General features: G+C 37.2%; 1 protein-coding gene across 1 annotated transcript in view; it reads left to right on the top strand.

Moving 5' to 3' along the window:
• Positions 1-371: 371 nt before the first annotated feature.
• Positions 372-19739, top strand: part of SCAF4 (SR-related CTD associated factor 4) — a gene marked incomplete at its 5' end in the record, with an annotated part of 54686 nt that continues 35318 nt past the window's right edge. Inside the window, 2 exons of the mRNA XM_079705291.1 lie at positions 372-417; positions 18933-18988. Coding sequence (XP_079561417.1) covers positions 372-417; positions 18933-18988 — 102 coding nt within the window. The remainder of the gene's footprint in view (positions 418-18932; positions 18989-19739) is intronic.

Here is a 19739-nt window from a genome sequence, read left to right as displayed (position 1 = left end):
TTATTGGCTTCGCGGTACCGGGAGCCCGCAAGGGGGCTAAGAAAGAAGCGCGGGCGGGCGTAGGGGGGCGGGGGGAGCCGGAGCATCTGCTGGTCGCAGGGCTGGCGGAGCGGCGGCCTCGGCTCTCCTGTTGCTCGGGCCGCGGCGCGACAGCGGCTGGACTCTGATCCCGGGTCGGGGAGGAGTTGGAGAGGGTGTTCATCCCCCTCCTCCGGGATTCCTACACTTGGGAAACGGGCTTAATAAACGGGGCTCCTTATCCTACCGAGTCGTGAACCCAACCAACCCTCTTATGGGCTCTGTGGCCCCAACGTGACACCTAAAAAGTTGAATGGGAAAGAAGAGTATTCGCTCCGCCTTAGACCGCTAGAATGCCGGCTTTGGCCTCCAGTCCCCCACCCTCGCACCCTTCTCGCGGTAGTTAATCCTCGGCTCCCTTCTTTGGGAACATTTACATGTGAAAACCTCCCAAACCGGGAACAAAGCTGCCTGCCGCCTAAAGCTCTCTCGTTGTATCTCCAAACATTCCAGGTGCTGTTTTTGAAGCGTAGAGTCCACACATTTCTATTTTTCAGAATCGATTTGAGGGGAGAGGTCTTGACCATTGATGATGTAAAATGTAGTTACAGAATGGAAACAATTGTCATGTGTTGAGTTGGATTATCTTCCTTTTCCAAATACTAAAGATAAACCCAGCACTGAAGAAGTCAGATGCAGTAGTGTAGTGCTAGATGTCTTGGGACAGCGTTAAAAACTTGCTGCATCTCACAGTGAGGTTTTTGTAGTTTCCACTTGTGACAGAATTCGGGTGCAGTAACTTTCACTTTGCGGTGCTGTAATATCGTGCCCTCCACTAACACTGCAGTTAGCACCGTTTATTGCTTTATCAATTATCCTAGAAATGATTTGTCTTCAACTGATGGATACATAACATGTCTTAACTGCAGAAGTTGGGCAGTGTCTTGTAAAGTTCAGTATTGATTATTTTCAAAATGACGAAATAGCATTTCCTGATTTTTGATGGCTAGAGAATTTGTGATAATGCCCCAGAGATTTCAGGGTTGACTTTGTTTCCTTAAGGCAAAATACACTGGAATGTTGGCTTCATGAGGGCAGGGAGTTTCTGTTCTTTGCTTCCTCCCCCCCCCAGCATAGCACATGGTTGGCAAATACTTGTTGAATGAATGAGAATTTATACAAATGGTACAATTTTTTAGAAGATAAGTACATTTCTTTCTCAAGATAAAAACTTTTTGAATGGTTTTAACGAACAAAGAGGAGGGTTTTTTAGTGTATTCTTAAGATCAGAAGTATTTAATTCTGATTGAGACATTATGGAAGTTCACATTAAGCACATTATTAAGCAAAGTGTCTTATGTTAATTCTGGAAAAATGTCATCAGTAGTTTTTACTTTGAAAACCAAAATTAGGAATGGTACTGACTCCCTGAAAAAGGAAAATGGTACTTTAACCTTTTAAAATGTACAAAGTGAGAATTTTCTTATCATTGATCATTTTCCTCTTTAAATAATTTCTATTTCCATTCCTAGTCTTTATCACTGCAAATTGCATTATGTTAGGTGTATGTTACCAATTCCATCTATCTTCTGGCAGACTTTCTTCCCAAAACACTTTTTTCTGGAGAAAATAATCTGACTTTAAAATCCATCTCCTTGTGCCTGCCTGATTGTAGTGCTTCTCAGTTAATTCCCCCCATTCATGAAATGTTATTGATTAGTTCAAATCTGTAACTTCAAATCTCCCAAATCTTCATTTTGCAAACTTTTGAGAACCTGCTTAGCTGTAAAGCTGTGTCCTTAATAACGATGGCACTACTACTGAGGATCTCTGTCCCATAGGAGCCTAAACTAATAGAGGACACAGAGCTTAGGTAAGTAGCTTTAATATGGGATAGAATGGCTTCCTTTGGGGCCCTTGTAGAGTACTGTGGGATGGCCGTGGGGGATTAGACTTGGGTGGAGAAGAAAGTGTCAGCCTCAGGATTTCCGAAGGTGTAGGAAAAGTAATTCAGAGGCTACAGTAGTGAGAAGTAAGGAACAGTAGTTTGACTCCTGAGACTACTGGAAAGTAAGAATCATTAAGGTATCAATAATTTTGGGTCTGACAAGTTTCACATCTCTAATGTGTTTGAATTCCATTTTTTTTTTTCCAGGCCGTGGAGTGATAATCAAAATACTGCTTGATTTGTAGTATATATTGTAGAAGGCAGAGGTTTGGAGAAATTTGGTGGGTCTGGGACTGAGGTAGGAGAAGCAAGTAGAATCTGAACTTGGCGTGTCTGTAGAGGGAGTAGAGAGGAGGGGAAGGATGTGGACCAGAAGAATCCATGGACTTGACATCTGGTAGGTTTAGAAGCACCTTTTGCCCCCACATTCTGAGTGCTGGGAGAGGCGGGATGCTGTTAACACGGCAAGCAGTCATCAAAAGTTTATTTAGTGGACGGACGGGAAAATATGCTCGGCTTTGAATAGCTTAAGTTTGAGTGGAACAGTCATGTAGAAATTTTTGGCAAGGAGTTGGTTATGTAGGACTCAAACTTGGAAGCAAGAGTTAGAGGGAGACATCAGGGAGTCACTCTCAGATGTGCCCTAGAGAAAATTGAGAGGGGGAGACAAAGGAATTAATATTTAATAAGCATCTATATAGCATGCCAGTCACTTTATATATACATATCTAAGTTAATACTCCTACAACCTTGCGTAGACATCCATTTATAGGCGAGAAAACTGATCTTCAAAGAAGTTGAATCATAATTCTCTCAAGGGCATACCACTAGTTAATGGCAGTGCTGAGATTTGAATACAGATGGTCCCCTCTTAATTGCTGCCTGAAGATAATATTTTACATAATACCGGGGGAGTGGTCACAGGTTAAGACTTAAGTAAGAAAAAGGCCACAAAATTCTTTGAGGGTAACGGAACCTGTAGTTTAAAGTTGAATGGTGATGGGAGAGATAAGGAACTAAGAGGTAGCAGATGTAAAGTAGTTGGGGTTTTTTGTTTGTTTTTGTTGTTGTTGTTTTAGAAGTTTGATTGTGAGGTATTCCCTGGGAAAAGTGGCTTCAAGGATGAAGGGAAGGAAGAATAATTAACAGTGTAGTAGGTACTGGTGCTAGCCCGTTGGTATGTTTATATAGTGTATATATAAAGTCTTAACCTAAGTAAGTGGTGTTCAAGCCCTGGTCTCTATTAGATGGGCATAGAAGTTAAAGCATGTTGAGGGAGGGGATGTGCAAAAAAAAAAAAAGCATAGTTTAAAGCAGCTAGAGGGATTGGTTAACTTAGAGCAAAATTGTGGATGAGAGGAAGGGGACAGATCTGAGGCACAGGTGAAAGAGGTCAGTATATCTGTGGTAAGAGAGGAAGGAAGATAAAAAAGGCAAGGTTATTAAAGGCATTTTGACAGGACTTTTATGGCAAGACACTGTGTTAAGTGTTGTAAAAGATGGAAAGATGAGTAAAAAAAAATCAGTGATAACTTAATTGTGTTCTACTATGTTTATATACACTCCTTAATATAAAGGGTTTGGTAGTTCATACGTTTGTTGAATGGATAAAGGTTATAGATAGGATTTTTTAAATCCGTAGATTGCATTTTTAGCCTTTAATCAGTCTTCGCTAACTCCAAAAGAAGAGCTCTTCCCTCTCCCTCAGTTTTTTTTTTTTTTTTTGGCAGTATCTGTGATTTTAAGACGTTTAAAGTACAAAAAAAATGCAGAGAATATAACAAGAATCGACAGTTGTTATTATTTTATGTGTTTTTAATTTTAAAATAAAGTATCATGAAGTCCTTCTTTCCTCCCATCCTCTCTATCCCCCCCAGTCAGAAGCAATCAAGTAATGAATTCAGTATAATATCAATCTCTGTGGTCCTTAAACAATATAATATTCTATATTTTGATATACATGAGTAGTATATTGTACATATTCCGCAATGCTTAAACGTTATTAATACTGTATATTAAGATTTAGTTCTTTCTGACTGCTGTGTAGTATGCTGTTATTTGAATAGACCATATTTTATTTATCTGGTTCCCCAGTTGATGAACATTTGTTTCTCATTTGTTACTGCAATGAACTTTCTCAAACATGTCTCTTTGTGGAAGAGTTTCTCTAGGACAGCTGTTCTCAAACTTTGGAGTTTGGCTCCTTTAAACTCTGAAAAGTTAAGGACCACAGAGAGCTTTTGTATCTATGGGTTATATCTTGATATTTACCATATCAGAAATTTAAGCCGAGAAACATTTATTAAAAATAATGTACCTATTACATGTTAACATAAATAACATTTCTAATGAAAAGTAACATTTCCAAAACAAAAGAAATTAGTGAGAAGAGTGACATGGTTTTATATTTTTGCAAATCTCATTTAAACTTACGTTTAATAAAACTTGAATTCTTGTATCTACTTTTTCATTCAGTCTCTTGCATCAGGTAGCCTCTGGAAAACTGCTGTATACTTGTGAGAACATGAATGAAAAGGGCAAGAAATGTCTTAGTATTGAGATGAAAACAGTTTTTACCTCACAGACCGCGGAAAGGAACTCAGACACCCTCTTCCCCACACCGCCCCCCACCAACCCTCAGGATCCTGGAGTTACTTTGTGAGAACTACTGTATCGAGGTGGTATGCATATAATGCTACTTGGAAGTGCAGGAAGAAAATATGAGTGCTTTTATATTTGTGCTTATCGTTAAAATCAGACAAATTAAATTTTATGAGTAATTTTAATACATGAATTGACTTTGCTGCTCTTATTCACTTGGGCTGTCAGTCTTGAATCATGTTACTGTGAAGGAAGAATGGAGTTCCACATCTCATTGGGGAGCCTGCCACTCTTCCTATTCCCACTGGAAATTGTTCTGTATGAGCTATTGTATATTTTACCTATTGATTACTGGGCATGATTGTCTTCTAGAACTTAGGTCATATGATGAGTACTGTATGTTAAGCCCTTTTTTTTTTAACCTATAATGTCAGTCTGGTTGCTTTTTGATCATTCCTTTCTTTGAGAGGTCTACTTAAGAAGCGGACAAAGATTTGAAACACGGTTCTTACTGTGTGGAAGAGATGTAGAGGAGGACCAGGGCAACAGAAGTAAAATTGGAGGTTTCTCTTGACTCATTTGATAATGGCACACTGTTAATCACAGGAGTTGGGATACTAAAAGTTATAGTTTTGTTCCTTTGCTCTTTCTTGACTCAGAGAATTGCTTATCTCTGACAACAGTAGAGGTCTGGCTTTATGGTGAGTGGAATAAAGCTGGCTCTTCAGAGCTTTCTGTAGCAGGATTTATCACTGATGTTCTTGTTGAAAATATTCCTCTCCCTAGTCTCTCATTTTGTTTAGTATTTTGTTTCAGAAAAACGTGTGGGCATATGATAAGGAACTGATTCAGAGAAAAATTGGAGTAATGGAAAAGTTGGCTTATAAATCTTGTGAAACAGAATTCAGGAGATAAAAGTACCTAATAAAAAGTTGACAAAATGGTAGTTGGTTTTTGTTTGTATGTGTATGTTTTGTTTGTTTTGTGGGGGTTTTTTTTGTTTCGTTTTTGGCTGCGTTGGGTCTTTGTCGCTGCTGCACGGGCTTCTCTTGTTGTGGAGCACAGGCTCTAGGCGCGCGGGCTTCAGTAGTTGTGGCACACGGGCTTAGGTGCTCTGTGGCATGTGGGATCTTCCTGCACGAGGACTCGAACCCGTGTCCCCTGCATTAGCAGGCAGAATCTTACCCACTGCGCCACCAGGGAAGTCCCTGTATATGTATGTTTTTGTGGGAGTGTTTTTTTGCTTACCAGGTACAAATTGTAGGTTGCTGTCCTCTGACATGGAATCCAAGTGAATATAATTCACTTAATCATTACAGGAAACTTTTTTTTTGAGGCATAGTCGATTAACAATATTGTGTTAGTTTCAGGTGTGCAGCATAGATTCTGGTTATTTTGCAGATTATATTCCATTATATGTTATTATATTATTACAAAACATTGGTTATCTCTGTGCTATACAGTAAATCCTTGTTGCTTATCAATTTGTATCTGTTAATCCCATAACCTCCCCACCCCGCTTTTTGGTAACCATAAGCTTGTTTTCTGTTTCTGGGAGTCTGTTTCTGTTTTGTACATAGGTTCATTGTATTATTTTTAGATTCCATATATAAGTGATATCATATAGTACTTGTCTTTCTCTGACTTATTTCACTAAACATTCTCTAGGTTCATCCACGTTGCCGCAAATGGTAATATTTCCATTTTTATGGCTGAGTAATATTCAGTTGTGTATATATACCACATTTTCTTTATCCGTGCACCTGTTGATGGGCACTTAAGTTGCTTCTGCCTCTTGGCTATTGTAAATAGTGCTGGTATCGAACGCTGGGGTGCATGTATCTTTTCGAATTAGAATTTTTGTTTTTTCTGGATATATACCCAGGAATAGAATTGCTGAATCATGTGGTAGTTCTAATTTAGTTTTTTAGGGAACTTCCGTACTGTTTTCCATAGTGGCTGCACCAGTTTACATTCCCACGAACAGTGTAGAAGAGTTCCCTTTTCCCCATACCCTCTCCAGCATTTATTTGTAGACTTTGATGTTGGCCGTTCTGACCCATGTGAGGTGATACCTCATTGTCATTTTGATTTGCATTTCTCTAGTAATTAGCGATGTTGAGCATCTTCTCATGTGCCTGTTAGCCATCTGTGTGTCTTTGGAAAAATGTCTGTTTAAGTCTTCTGCCCATTTTTGGTTTGGGTTTGGTTTTTTTTGATGTTGAGTTGTGTGACAGGTAACTTTTCTATAGATGTCTGCCTGCATTTTTAAAACTCATTTCAGGTACACCTTGATAACATGATAGGAAAAAAGTTGTTACATAAATGATGAACTTTTAGTGTTATTGATAACATTTGTTGAGATAATATGAAGAACCTTTTTTTTTTTTTTTAGAATACTTCAGAGCAACAGCATGCAGATTTAATAATAAGCCTAAAGCAAGCTACTCTATTTTATCAGGTAGTATATAGGATAAGCAGCTTAGCTATTAGCAGTTGAAGTTTTGGTAGAGTTGGTAATAGTTAAATTTGTATTAGGCCATACCAAGATCTGTTGAGAGCTTAGTCTTGAAGAGACATGTCTGCATTTCTGTGTCAATAGTAAGTGTAATTAAAATGTACTGTCATGATTTTTTTTTGAGAACTAGAAGATTGCTCAAACAGTATTGTACTTTATTATGCTCCGATCACCTTGATCCTTTTCAATATTTGCATGGTTTGTCGATTACTTTTTATTGTGTTATAGTTAGAGCTCTTTATTGGTGCTTGTGAATTCATGGGTAAATACATAGAAACTTTGATAATACTGATGAAGCATTGTACAGGTTAGTAGTGAATTCAGCAAGAAATCCAGTGAAACTCTGGAGTTAAGAATTAGAAGCCAAGCCACTATGGAGAACAGTATGGAGTTTCCTTTAAAAACTAAAAATAGAACTACTGTACGACCCAGCAATCCCACTACTGGGCATATACCCTGAGAAAACTATAATTCAAAGAGAGTCATATACCACAATGTTCATTGCAGCTCTATTTACAATAGCCAGGACATGGAAGCAACCTAAGTGTCCATCGACAGATGAATGGATAAAGAAGATGTGGCACATATATACAATGGAATATTTCTCAGCCATAAAAAGAAATGAAATTGAGTTATTTGTAGTGAGGTGGATGGACCTAGAGTCTGTCATACAGAGTGAAGTAAGTCAGAAAGAGAAAAATAAATACCATATGCTAACACATGTATAGGGAATCAAAAAAAAAATGGTTATGAAGAACCTAGGGGCAGGACAGGAATAAAGGTGCAGACGTAGGGAATGGACTTGAGGACACGGGGAGGGGGAAGGGTAAGCTGGGACGAAGTGAAAGAGTGGCATGGACATATATACACTACCAAATGTAAAATCGATAGCTAGTGGGAAGCAGCCGCATAGCACAGGGAGATCAGCTCAGTGCTTTGTGACCACCTAGAGGGGTGGGATAGGGAGGGTGGGAGGGAGACGCAAGAAGGTGGAGATATGGGGTTATATGTGTAGCTGATTCACTTTGTTATAAAGCAGAAACTAACACACCACTGTAAGCATTTATACTTCAATAAAGATGTTTAAAAAAAAAAGTCAAGGTTTAGATTGGGGGGCAGTTGGGAGATAGCAGGGCTCAGTGAAAAGTGGAGGGCCATCCAAGTACCCCTTGAAAGTTATAATTGGTGTTTGGATAATTTGTGATTTTTGGTGTAAATTCATGTGGGTCACTTGGAAGAGATCGTAGAGCAGTAGTGTACCTAGCATATTTGACATCCAGAGCAGAACTTTCTTCTTTTTCTTTCTTTTTCTTTTTTTTGCTTTTAACACATTCCTCTTCTACAACAAAACTATTCTCAGAAATAATCAGGAAATTGGCCAGGAAAGAAATTTGAACTTCATGCCGGTTACAAATAAATATTACAACAGAGAGAAGTTATTGATTAACATTTTTAAATTTCATTAATACTTTTTTGATAAAAGTAGAAAATTTTGTCTACATCCTGCTCTGTCACAGTAATGAATAATAATATTCCAGTTTCTTTTTAAGCCTTAACTTCTGCATATTTGTCAATGATTGTCAGTTGATTTTCACAATATTTGAGTTCAGTAGACAGTTACAGTCAGATTTAGCAATTTTATCTTCACCTGTAAGTGACTGAAAAAACACTTCTCATTAATTCTAATTACTAAAGGTTGTATGTGAAGCAGCACATATACAGTAGTTGGGGCGTCTTAAACATAAGGTTTCCTTTAGCAGAAATTTAGAAAAAGCTCACTTCACAGTAAATTCTAGAAGTCACAGTACTGTCCATGTCTTTTTTTGGCATCGATTCTAGTGACTTCCAAATGTCCTCTCAGTCCAAAAAAAATTCACTAAAATATTTTCACCCAGAGTTTCAATGTAGGTCTATATTATGATTGGTGAACATCTTTGAAATTATGTGTAATGGCATTCTCCATAATTTTTGTTCATGGATCGTCAAGCTTTGTGTTTCTTTGTTCAAGACTAATTCTGGCTGTTTTTAAGTATTTACACCAGAAAAAAAGATATATCAGGAAAGAAGAATTGCAAACAGCTATCATACTTTAGACGTACGGTTTAAACATACGAATATATATACATAGGAACTACAGAATTGGAGACGTAAACTGACCTTGAGGAGAGTGCAGGCTGTCCTGAACCTCTTTGTAGTCATTCTCCAAATGAACAGGTGTAGCGAATCTGCATGTTCTATGCACTGATCATATAACTGGAAGGTTTCCTAATGAAATTCCACTTAGAATAGATTGCTTATTAAAGGATACATAATAAAAATGTACAGATTTGATGCTTATGTATTAAAAACTTACCAGTTACCACAGCAGTAGTTTAAAACAAGAATCTCAGTCAACAAAATGTTTTAGGGGAAGGAATATTTTATCCCTGATATTATTTAGAATTGCTAGTATTTGGTGATAAATAAAACAATTCTCAAACAGTTTTATTGTTTTATGTAGAGTTTTTGTAGACAGTTCACCCACTTTTTGCCTTCCCCTGGGTGGACTTTTCCCACTGCCCCTCTTTAGGTGTGTTATTACTCTGGAGAGCAATAGTTGACTAACCCTATAGTCTGTAAATCTTTTTCTGCAATATCCCCTAAATATCTTTATGCACTTTACCATGAGTATTCCACTTTATTACTCCTTTTGTCAGAGCTTAGTTTTAGCTGATGTAGAATTATAATATCCTGCTTAAAGGAAACCTATGATAAGGAAATTTATGGTAATATCGCTTTTAAGCTTTTAGGAAACATAAAATACTCTTTTAAACTTTAATGGTCATATATTATCTATTTACTGTAATTAAGAGTCGCTGGATGATAAATCACCTTAGAAAGGACAGCCACATTTGGGATTCAGAGATACGTTCAAATCTTTATAAAGGCCTTAACCATTTCTGAGTAAATATAAGAGCATATTTTATAAAGTTAGGGGTTTTTTAAATATATGAAATAATCCAAAATGGGCAGATCCATAGAGATAGAAAGTAGCTTATTGGTGGTGGTATGGGGGAGGAATGGGGAGTGACTGCTAATGGGTATGGAATTTCTTTGGGGTGTAATGAAATATTCTGAAATTAAATAGTGTTGATGGTTGTATAACTCTGAATATAGCAAAAACTACAGAGCCGTACACTTTATAGGAGTGAGTTTTATGGTATATTAATTATATCTCAAAGCTGTTTAAAGAAAAACACAAAAAAGTCAGGTTTTAACACCATTTTCATTGTTTTGTTGCTTGATCTGATTTTCTATCAGGTTGAAAACAATATCTCTTAGCTGCTGAGTGGCTCTGGAAGTTATTTTGTTGATCCTGAATCCTCAGTTTGTTCAAAGGATATCTTTAGTTTTTACATGCTATTTTAAGAAGTAATCCAGTGGAGCCAGTTCAAGGGAAGGACAGGAAATGAATCCTGCATTTGCTCATTAAATACCAACCAGATGCCGGTTGGTATATGGTACACCGGTTAGGTGTTTTATATATGCCTTTACCTTCCTTCCATTTTAGAGGTAAGGAAACTGGAGGGGTGGTGTGATTGTCGACAGAGTACTGTAAGAGGCTGCCTGAGCCCAGTCTACACCCCCACGTGGCTTCTCTGAAGTTTTTTGAGCAGCTGATCTTTGTCTACTGTATTGTTTATGAAGGGAGAGGGCTCCCTAAACAACTTTTATATATTTGAAGCAAGGTAGCAAGGCACTGTAATGTATATTTGTGGAAGGATTCGCCAAAGTTTAAGAATGATGAAGTCTGGGAGTTTTTAAGTCATCCACAGTAATGCAATAGATGCAATCAATGTTTAAAACTTAAGATATACTTTTAGGTGTTTATGTTTCATTTACTAATTTATATTCACAATTAAAATTTTAAATTAGGGATTTTATGAATGTTAAAATTTTCAGTTTTAATCCCATGCTTTTGTATAGACCTAGTCATTACAACTTTGTGGGGAGAAAAATAGGTATAGATAAAATATATGAGATAATTTTTTTTCTTCTAATCAGATGATTTTATATCCTGGAACAATTTTTTTTTTCTTCGATTGAAGTCTGGAAGGAACTATTTAATTCATAAAAATGTTTTATGGCCAACTTTGGGTGGACACAAAGTTTACTTAGTGAGGCACAGTAGAAGTGATTTTGAAACCTGGCGTCTATGCTAGTAAAGTAGAGTAATGGCATGGATAAAATATTTGGCATTTCCTAAAATCACATCCTGACCTATTTCTCGAACAAGTGAAAAGGAAGTTGAGTATTGATTGCAGTTCAGTGAATCAAAATGGAGGTAAGGAATTAAAAATGACCTGTTGTAGTAAGTGGAGCTGAAGGAGTTAAAAAGCCCTGACTGGGGGGAGGCAGCCTTGGTTCTAAAGTAAAAAGTTTGAGTGAAGGGTAGACCCTTGGAAATTGTAAGGGAGTTAGTCTTAGATGAAGAATAAATTAGGGCATACTTTGAAGCAAGGTAGCAAGTGAGTTGTCAGAAATTAACTACCTAGAAAATTAGTCCTGCCAGCAGCAAATGGTAACAGAATTAGGGAGTGGTGATATAATTAGGTGATGAAGTTTAAACTCCTGTTTGCTATATTACTATATTCTATTTTCGTAAAGCACATAGAAACTTAAGTAGTTAACTTGAAAGTGGTTTCATATTTAATATTAACAGTATATATTTGAACTTACATGTGTGTATTTTGTAAAGCATTTCTCTAAATTCTGGAACCAGGAGAAAAGTTTATGTGTTTGTGGGAAAGTGTACTAAGGTAAAGAAATGTAGACCTAAGTATGAAACATTTTGAAACTCTTTAAACTTGAGAATATTATTTGCAGGTTTGTTGTTTGAAAAAATATCTGGCTTGGAAGCTTTAGAAGTCTGAAAAGTGAATTTTATGGAGAAATAAATAGAACTATTCTGTAGTGTTTAAGTCAAAGTAAAGACCCTGCTCTGTAGGAGCAGGAGAACAGTACAGTTTCTTTTTCTCATCGTCTGTTTTAAAGAGCCATGTAAATTTGCTCTGTTGTTAGGTACATTTTGTATTAATGCCAGACCTGTCTCTTCTCCAGACAGTCCTCTAAGCAAGTGGAAAATTGGTTAATTATTTGCGTTTCAAAGGATTTGACTCGCTGGAAAGTAAATAGAGTTTACATGGGAGTAAATCATACATCAGTAATTAAAAGGGATGCCTTCTTTAATGCACAGATGTCAAAAATATATTTAAGAAATTTTTCAGATTTGGGTTTTATGTGCACAGAGGCTTCAGTTATAAAGATTTAAAATGGCAAATTTTATTTTTAAAATTTTGTTTTAACAATTTCGAAAAGTTGTATTAAAGGTTTACAAGGCATTGATTTAAACATAACTGTTAACTACAAAGACACGATTTACTCCACGGACAAGTTGTACCTGATGATAATGATGATTCTGTATATTTATTTACAGGCAAGTTGGAGAAATGCATTTTTGCGTCTCAGACACAAAGTTTTTCATTGTTAATCCATGATTTTTAATTTTTTCATTTTAAAATTAATGCAAATTATGGGACTTCCCTGGTGGTCCAGTGGTAGAGAATCCGCCTTCCAATGCAGGGAACGTGGGTTCGATCCGCGGTCGGGGAACTAATATCCCACATGCTGTGGGGCAACTCAGCCTGCGCGCCACAACTACTGAGCTCGCGCACCACAACGAAGATCCTGAGTGCTGCAACTAAGACCCGAAGCAGCCCCAAAAAATTAAATAAATAAATAAATTTTTAAAAAAGAATGAGAAATCACAACAAAATAATGTTTAAAAATAAAGTTTATAAAAACAAAAAAATAAAATTGATGCAAATTAGGTAAATTTAAGCTAGAAAATAAGAAAGTATTCTACCAAATACCATTAACATTTTAGAGTATTTCAGTCTTTTTTTCCCTTCCACTTGTGTTTGAAAACTTTATATATGGTTACCAGATCTTTTTAATAACATGAATTATCTTCTCATTTTAAAAGTCATCTTGGGAAATTTGGGAACATCTGATTATTTTAGATAAATTTCTAAAAGTGGAATTGTTGGTTTCAAAGATAGGAATTTTTTAGTTCTTTGCTTCATGCTAATCTACAGTCATGCCAGTTAGATAACTGAAGAACTGTATCTCATTGTCTCAATTTATACCTTTTTGACTATTGATAAGACTGAACATTTTTTCTGTATTTATTAATTAGTTCGGGGTTCTCTTTGTTAATTGAGTTACTCTTCTCTGTACAGTTTTCAGTTTTATTTTATCTCTTACTGTTTGTATGTGCTATTGATTAACTCATATGCAATATTCTGCTTTCAGGTAGAGTGGCAATAATGATACTCGTCTAGCATGTGCTTGGCTTGCAGCTCCCCTTTCCCTGCGTGCCCCATCTCTCCCTCCCTCCCTCCCTCCCTCCCTCCCTCGCGCTCGCTCGCTCTCTCTCTCTCTCTCTCTCTCTCTCTCTCTCTCTCTCTCTCTCACACACACACACACACACACACACACACACACACACACACACCTGTTCCCCCCATCACATTAAATGCCCAGTATTAAGAAAGTATTAGCTTTGGTAAAGGCATAAAATGAAATGCCAGGTAAGAAGGGACTGTAAACTATCCCTTACCTAATTGTTCTAGCAGTAAATATTTTACGGAGCTATCTTCAGGCTATAATTAGATGGACAAAAAAGCATCTTTGCGGAGATGATGATTTAAGATTTTTCCACTAAGTTTTGTTTTGTTAAATTTAATGTGTACTTTTATAAAATATATTTTACAAGCAAACATTTAAGTTATGTTGGCTTTAACTCTTGATTTGGTTGAAGCCAGTGTACCACATTTGATGAGTCAAATGAACGAAAGAGGAGGGAAGACTGTAGACTTGAACACTTTGATATCTTCATCTGTCAGAAGGGAGATTTGAGTACCAGCCTGTTACTGTGAGTGTATGTATTTCTTTTGGAAACATTCAAATTTTTTCCTTAAATTGAACTTTGTAATTAATTATTAATAACAGGAGCTTAAGCCAGAATTTGTCATCTTGGAGGTCATAATAGCAAAGGAAGGAATACTAGATATAATCAGTATAATTCATTATAAAATAAAGTTAAGGAAAGCAAATACTTAGAAGTTTAAGCGGGGGGGGGGAGGTGGAAGGTAGGGGTAAGTATCCCTTTGAAAGAGATTCTGTCTAGAGATATCTAGTCACTACGAGCCAGAACAGATTCTCACAGGCCAAATTAAACATTTTTCTTTTGTAAAGTTTGTCTAGTGATGACTCTAAACCAAATATTTCAGAAAGATATTTGTCATGATTTCATCATGAATAAATTTTAAAAATACATAGATAGGATGAGAGTATTGTTAAGTGAATTTTAGCTGACTGGCAGGGCCCAAGGAATATCAGATAAGGTCATCCTACAAGTAGGTCCTGTTTTTAATTTTTAAAAAACCATGGTGTTGGAGGAAGCCATATAAAATAGGTTTGTGAAATTTACAAACTGATTGGACTAACTGCTACATTGAAAACAGAAAATAATTTCCAGACTACCTAAGTAGATTGAAAGGACTGTCAGAAACCAACATAAAGTCAACATGAAGATCTAGTTTTGATAAAGATTCCAGTGAAAACAGTCTGAGGGTTTCAGTTGATTATAAATGTGAGCTAATGAATTAAGCACTATTTTTAAAAAATAATAAATGATCTCCCCTACCCCAGGATGTCCATGTTCTGAATCCTAGAACCTGTGAATATGTTTCCTTACCTGGCAAAAGAGACTTTGCAGATGTGATTAAGGGTTTGAGCTGAGTTAATTATCCTGCATTATCTGGATGAACCCAGTGTAACCCCAAGGGTCCTTCCTTGAGAGAGGCAGGAAAGTCAGAGAAAGTGCTCTGACAGTGGAAGCAGAGGTTAGGGAAGAGAGAAGATGCTATGCTGCCAGCTTTGAAGATGGAAGAAGCAGCTATGAGCCAAAGGAATTTAGGCACACTTTGGCTAGAAAAGGCAAGAAATAGATTTTGACCTAGAGTGCCCCGAACAAAGGCAGCCCTGCCAACACCTTGGTTTCAGACTAGTGAGATTCTTTTTTTTAAAACAAGGTACAGTTTATTTATTTTTAAATTTATTTATTTTTGGCTGTGTTGGGTCTTTGTTGCTCCATGCAGACTTTCTCTGGTTGCGGCGAGCGGGGGCTACTCTTCCTTCTGGTGCACGGGCTTCTCATTGCGGTGGCTTCTCTTGTTGCGGAGCACGGGCTCTAGGCGTGCAGGCTTCAGTAGTTTGGGCACGCAGGCTTAGTTGTTCCGCGGCATGTGGGATCTTCCCGGACCAAGGCTCGAACCCATGTCCCCTGCATTGGCAGGCAGATGCTTAAACACTTCGCCACCAGGGAAGTCTGGAGATTCTGACTTCCCAGAAGTGTTGTTTTAAGCTAATGTGTTACTACAGGAATAGGAAACTAATACAAAAGACAATCCACTAGATTGTACAGGAATATATATCCGGGCCCTGTTTATTTTGGTTTATTATACTTAAAAGGAATTAGCCAGGATAGTCGGATCTAGAAATCATATCATTTGGCTAATAGTTGAAGAAGATAAGAGAAAGGGAAACATGCTTAGTTATATTTATTTTATCACATGAGAACGATCACTGTTCTGTGCTCCAGAGGCAAAACTAGAACAGGAGAGGGAGGGAAGGTTATCAGAAGGGAGATTTGGGGTCAGTACAAAGAGGACTGCTGTAACCATTGGGGCAGGTTAGTTATGAGTTATTAAGCCTGTGGACTAATATGGGACCTGCCAGGTGTATTGTGAAAGCAGTTCTGAATTTGGTATGAGTACTGGATTACGTACTAAGGTGCTACACAGCTTTAAAACTCTTTGATACTACTGTATTTTCAATATCGAGAAAATTTCTCTAAATTCAGTCAGCACTTGAATAGTAGATGTAATACAAAAAAGGTATTATGGTAAGCCATAACAAAAAATTAAACTCGAGGTGTGTGTCAAGATTCCCAGGGCATTATATACCTCTATTTACTGAGCCATTTATATGTCAGGTACTAGGCTAAGAGATTTATATACACTATCTCATTTATTCCTAACAGTCTTATGAGGTGAAGTGAGTACTGTTAATCCTTTTTTTCAGATTTCAGAAATCCTTGAAACTTAGAAAAGGTTAACTAAACTTGTCGAAGTTTATACTGTTAATAAATATCAGAGTATGATGTTACTTTGACTAACCCCCAAACACTATGAATTCTACAGGTGTCATGGGCCAAATATGCTCCTTCCTTATCTTCTTTTGAAACTGCTTTATTGATACAAGGGATCATTGTGAGTGATTCTTCATAATTTTTAGAATACTTTGTAAATCAGGCACCCAGCAGAGCAATGTTCATATTTAGTGTTTTCTAATAGTTATTTAGCTGGTGACAGCAAAAAGACAAACTCATATCTGTTGCTGACAAGTATTTTTTTCTTACTAAGGCTTTCTGAGGAGGTTTTGTACCTTTTGGGTCCTACTGCTGCTATTATTTTATATAAGAGAATGGCATGGTTTTCTCTGGCTGCTTTTGACATATTTGTTTTCTTTGACAGATTACATTAATTCTGAATGCAGATCTGTAATAACAGGGAGAACACTGCACCTAGTGATGTTTATTGAGCACTTGCCCTGTTGCAGATGGTATACTAGTCGTTCCATACACAAGAACTAATTTATAGCATTTGACCTTGCCAAATACCTTTAATTTCTGTTATTTTCCTGGTGTTCCTTTGTGCAACCCCCTTCTCTGTACCATATTGAAATATTTGGTATACCCTAGTTAATTATATCATCTTTGTTCTTGTCTTACTCATCCTCATGGCTTTGATTCTGTGACCTTTCAGTTTCTAGCAGAACCTCTTCTTTGTTCAAGATGCATTTTCCAGTCTGCTGAAATTTCTACCTAAATATTCAGTAGGCATCCCAAATTAAATTCAGTATGTCTCATCATTATCCCTGAATCAATACAGTATACGTATAGACAGGCACAGATGCCTACTTGATATTTTGTCTGTATTCCCCATCATAGTTAATGGTCTCTGCATGTATTTAGTCAATAAGCAGCATTGTATAAGGAGATGACTATGCTGTTAAGGATTGTAAGCTTTAAAATCAACAAATTCTAGTCCAGACCCGTTCCCTGGGCATCATCCGAAAACAGATGTAATCCCTTTGGGTATCATCTCAAAATATGTGTAACAATCTATGTTAATTGTTAATATGATTAAATAAGATAATGTACCACCAAAGGTAATTCTTCCTTATACATAAGCACTCAGTGTTGGTTCCCTCCTCTTTTCCTGAGTTGTGCCTTCTTTAGTGGAATAAACACCCCTCCTCTGTCTCTTAGATGGTAGCACTTGAATGCTCTCTTGGTGTTCTATTGCCTGTAGTCTGTATTTTAATTTTTTTAAATAAATTATGATTTAAGTATAGACTGTGGAGCGTTTCATCAGAAGATAACACTGGTCTGTCTTCTGTGCTCAGTTGTCTTTTTTGTTTTGTTTTGGTTTAATATGGGGAGTTCCCTACTGCGGAAATAATCAAGAAGTGCTATTTGGGACATTAAATGAATATTAGCTCTGGCTTAGGCTTCATTGAAATATGAGTCTCTAAGCTTTTAATGGCCAGAGAAGTAGCTCTCACTGTTGCTTATTCTTTTTTTTTTTTTTTTTGGCTGTGTTGGGTCTTTGTTGCTGCGCATGGGCTTTTTCTAGTTGCGGCGAGCGGGGGCTACTCTTCGTTGTGGTGCTCGGGCTTCTCACCGCGGTCGTTTCTCTTGTTGTGGAGCACGGGCTCTAGGCGCGTGGGCTTCAGTAGTTGTGGCATGTGGGCTCAGTAGTTGTGGCTCGCAGGCTCAGTAGTTGCACATGGGCTTATTAGCTGCTCCGCGGCACGTGGGATCTTCCCAGACCAGGGATTGAACCCATGTCCCCTGCACTGGCAGGCGGATTCTTAACCACTGTGCCACCAGGGAAGTCCCACTGTTGCTTATTCTTAAGATCCATGTGTAAACTTTTTTGTCTCCCCTTTCTCTGCTTTAAGGTCCAGAGAAGGAAATAGAACCACGGTAATAAACAACTGTCTTAATAACTTTTATAACTTAGAAATGGGCAGAACATGCCCTTTTATAAAACGTGTGCTCTAGGGCTTCCCTGGTGGCGCAGTTGTTGAGAGTCCGCCTGCCGATGCAGGGGACACGGGTTCGTGCCCCGGTCCGGGAGGATCCCACATGCTGCGGAGTGGCTGGGCCTGTGAGCCATGGCCGCTGAGCCTGCGCATCCGGAGCCTGTGCTCCGCAAGGGGAGAGGCCACAACAGTGAGAGGCCCGCATAACGCAAAAAAAAAAAAAAAAAAAAAAAAGTGTGCTCTATATTTCATGCAGTGTTGATATTTTTCAGTTTGTGTTGAAGTTGAAATATTTTAAATCGTTTCGTATTTTCTCATTGGTTTTTATAGCTTCAAAGATTACCGTCTCCTTTCTAATTGTCTTTCAATTAGTGAGCCTTTATTCTCAAGGAGAATTTTAATTATGTTGGTAAATAAAATGATAAAGAATGACCTTATTTACTTAATCCCTTTTAAAAAATGAATTTCTGTGTTAATATCTTTGTGTTTTTCCCATTTTCTGTATCTTAGTATTATTTATGGAAAAGTTCTACCTTTCTCTGCTTAGGCAGAGTATGTATCTGGTTCTTATATTGATTATATCTTTCATTGCATACTTTTTCTAAAAATTACTGTTACCGTTGTCTGTAGTCCATTGTGCTGTAGTTTTGAAAAGCTGTGAAAATTCTGTTGCCAGGGAATTTAAGGTATGTTTCCAGGTAGGGCTATTTATTCTGGGAAAGGAGACTTTTGTTCTTTAAGGTAGCCTCTTAGTAGTAGTGGTCTAGGAAAGATGGTCTATGTCTTAGGGGTTCCATATTTGAAATACCAACATTAATTAGAAAGAAATGGAAACATGATTCATATAAGGTTGATAATGCTCAGGAAGCCCTGAAACTTATTTCAAGATGTATTATTAGAAGAGTATGTATGTGTCTATGATTAAAACAAAACAAAAACAAGAATTTAAGAAACTAGATATAAGCTTAATGTCTTTTATCTTTGTAACCCTCTATGGGCTATCATTATATCTTGGTTGGATTTAAACTTTAGGGGGAAGGAGTATGCATGTGTGGTTAAGTCTCCTATGAGCACCTGATTGTTGGATTTACTGTAGTGAGATTTGTTAAATATGGTGTCATTTTTATTCCTGACTAAATCAAGAAATTGTGAATTCAGGCTTTATAATGGCATGTTAAATTTCTTGCCTGATGTAATACATGTGTTTCTCCAAATGAACGTTAGAATTATTTGAAGTTTTCCAAAATCTCAGTGAGGTTTGGAATGAAATATTAAATATTGAGTCACAGTATTGCCGTTTTCAGTACAGGAACATGGTGTGTTTGTTTCCATTCAAATCATTTTTGAGTTCTCCAGCAAAGTTTTGTAATTTTTTCTGTTACAGATTTTGTAAATATTTTACCTTTTTTGCTACTTTTAATATGATTTTTTCCCATT

This window comes from Hyperoodon ampullatus (genome assembly GCF_949752795.1).
Source record: "Hyperoodon ampullatus genome assembly, chromosome: 5".
NCBI lineage: Eukaryota > Metazoa > Chordata > Mammalia > Artiodactyla > Ziphiidae > Hyperoodon > Hyperoodon ampullatus.
The sequence above is the reverse complement of the archived record's forward strand: the minus strand, read 5'-3'. Positions and strand labels throughout refer to the sequence as shown.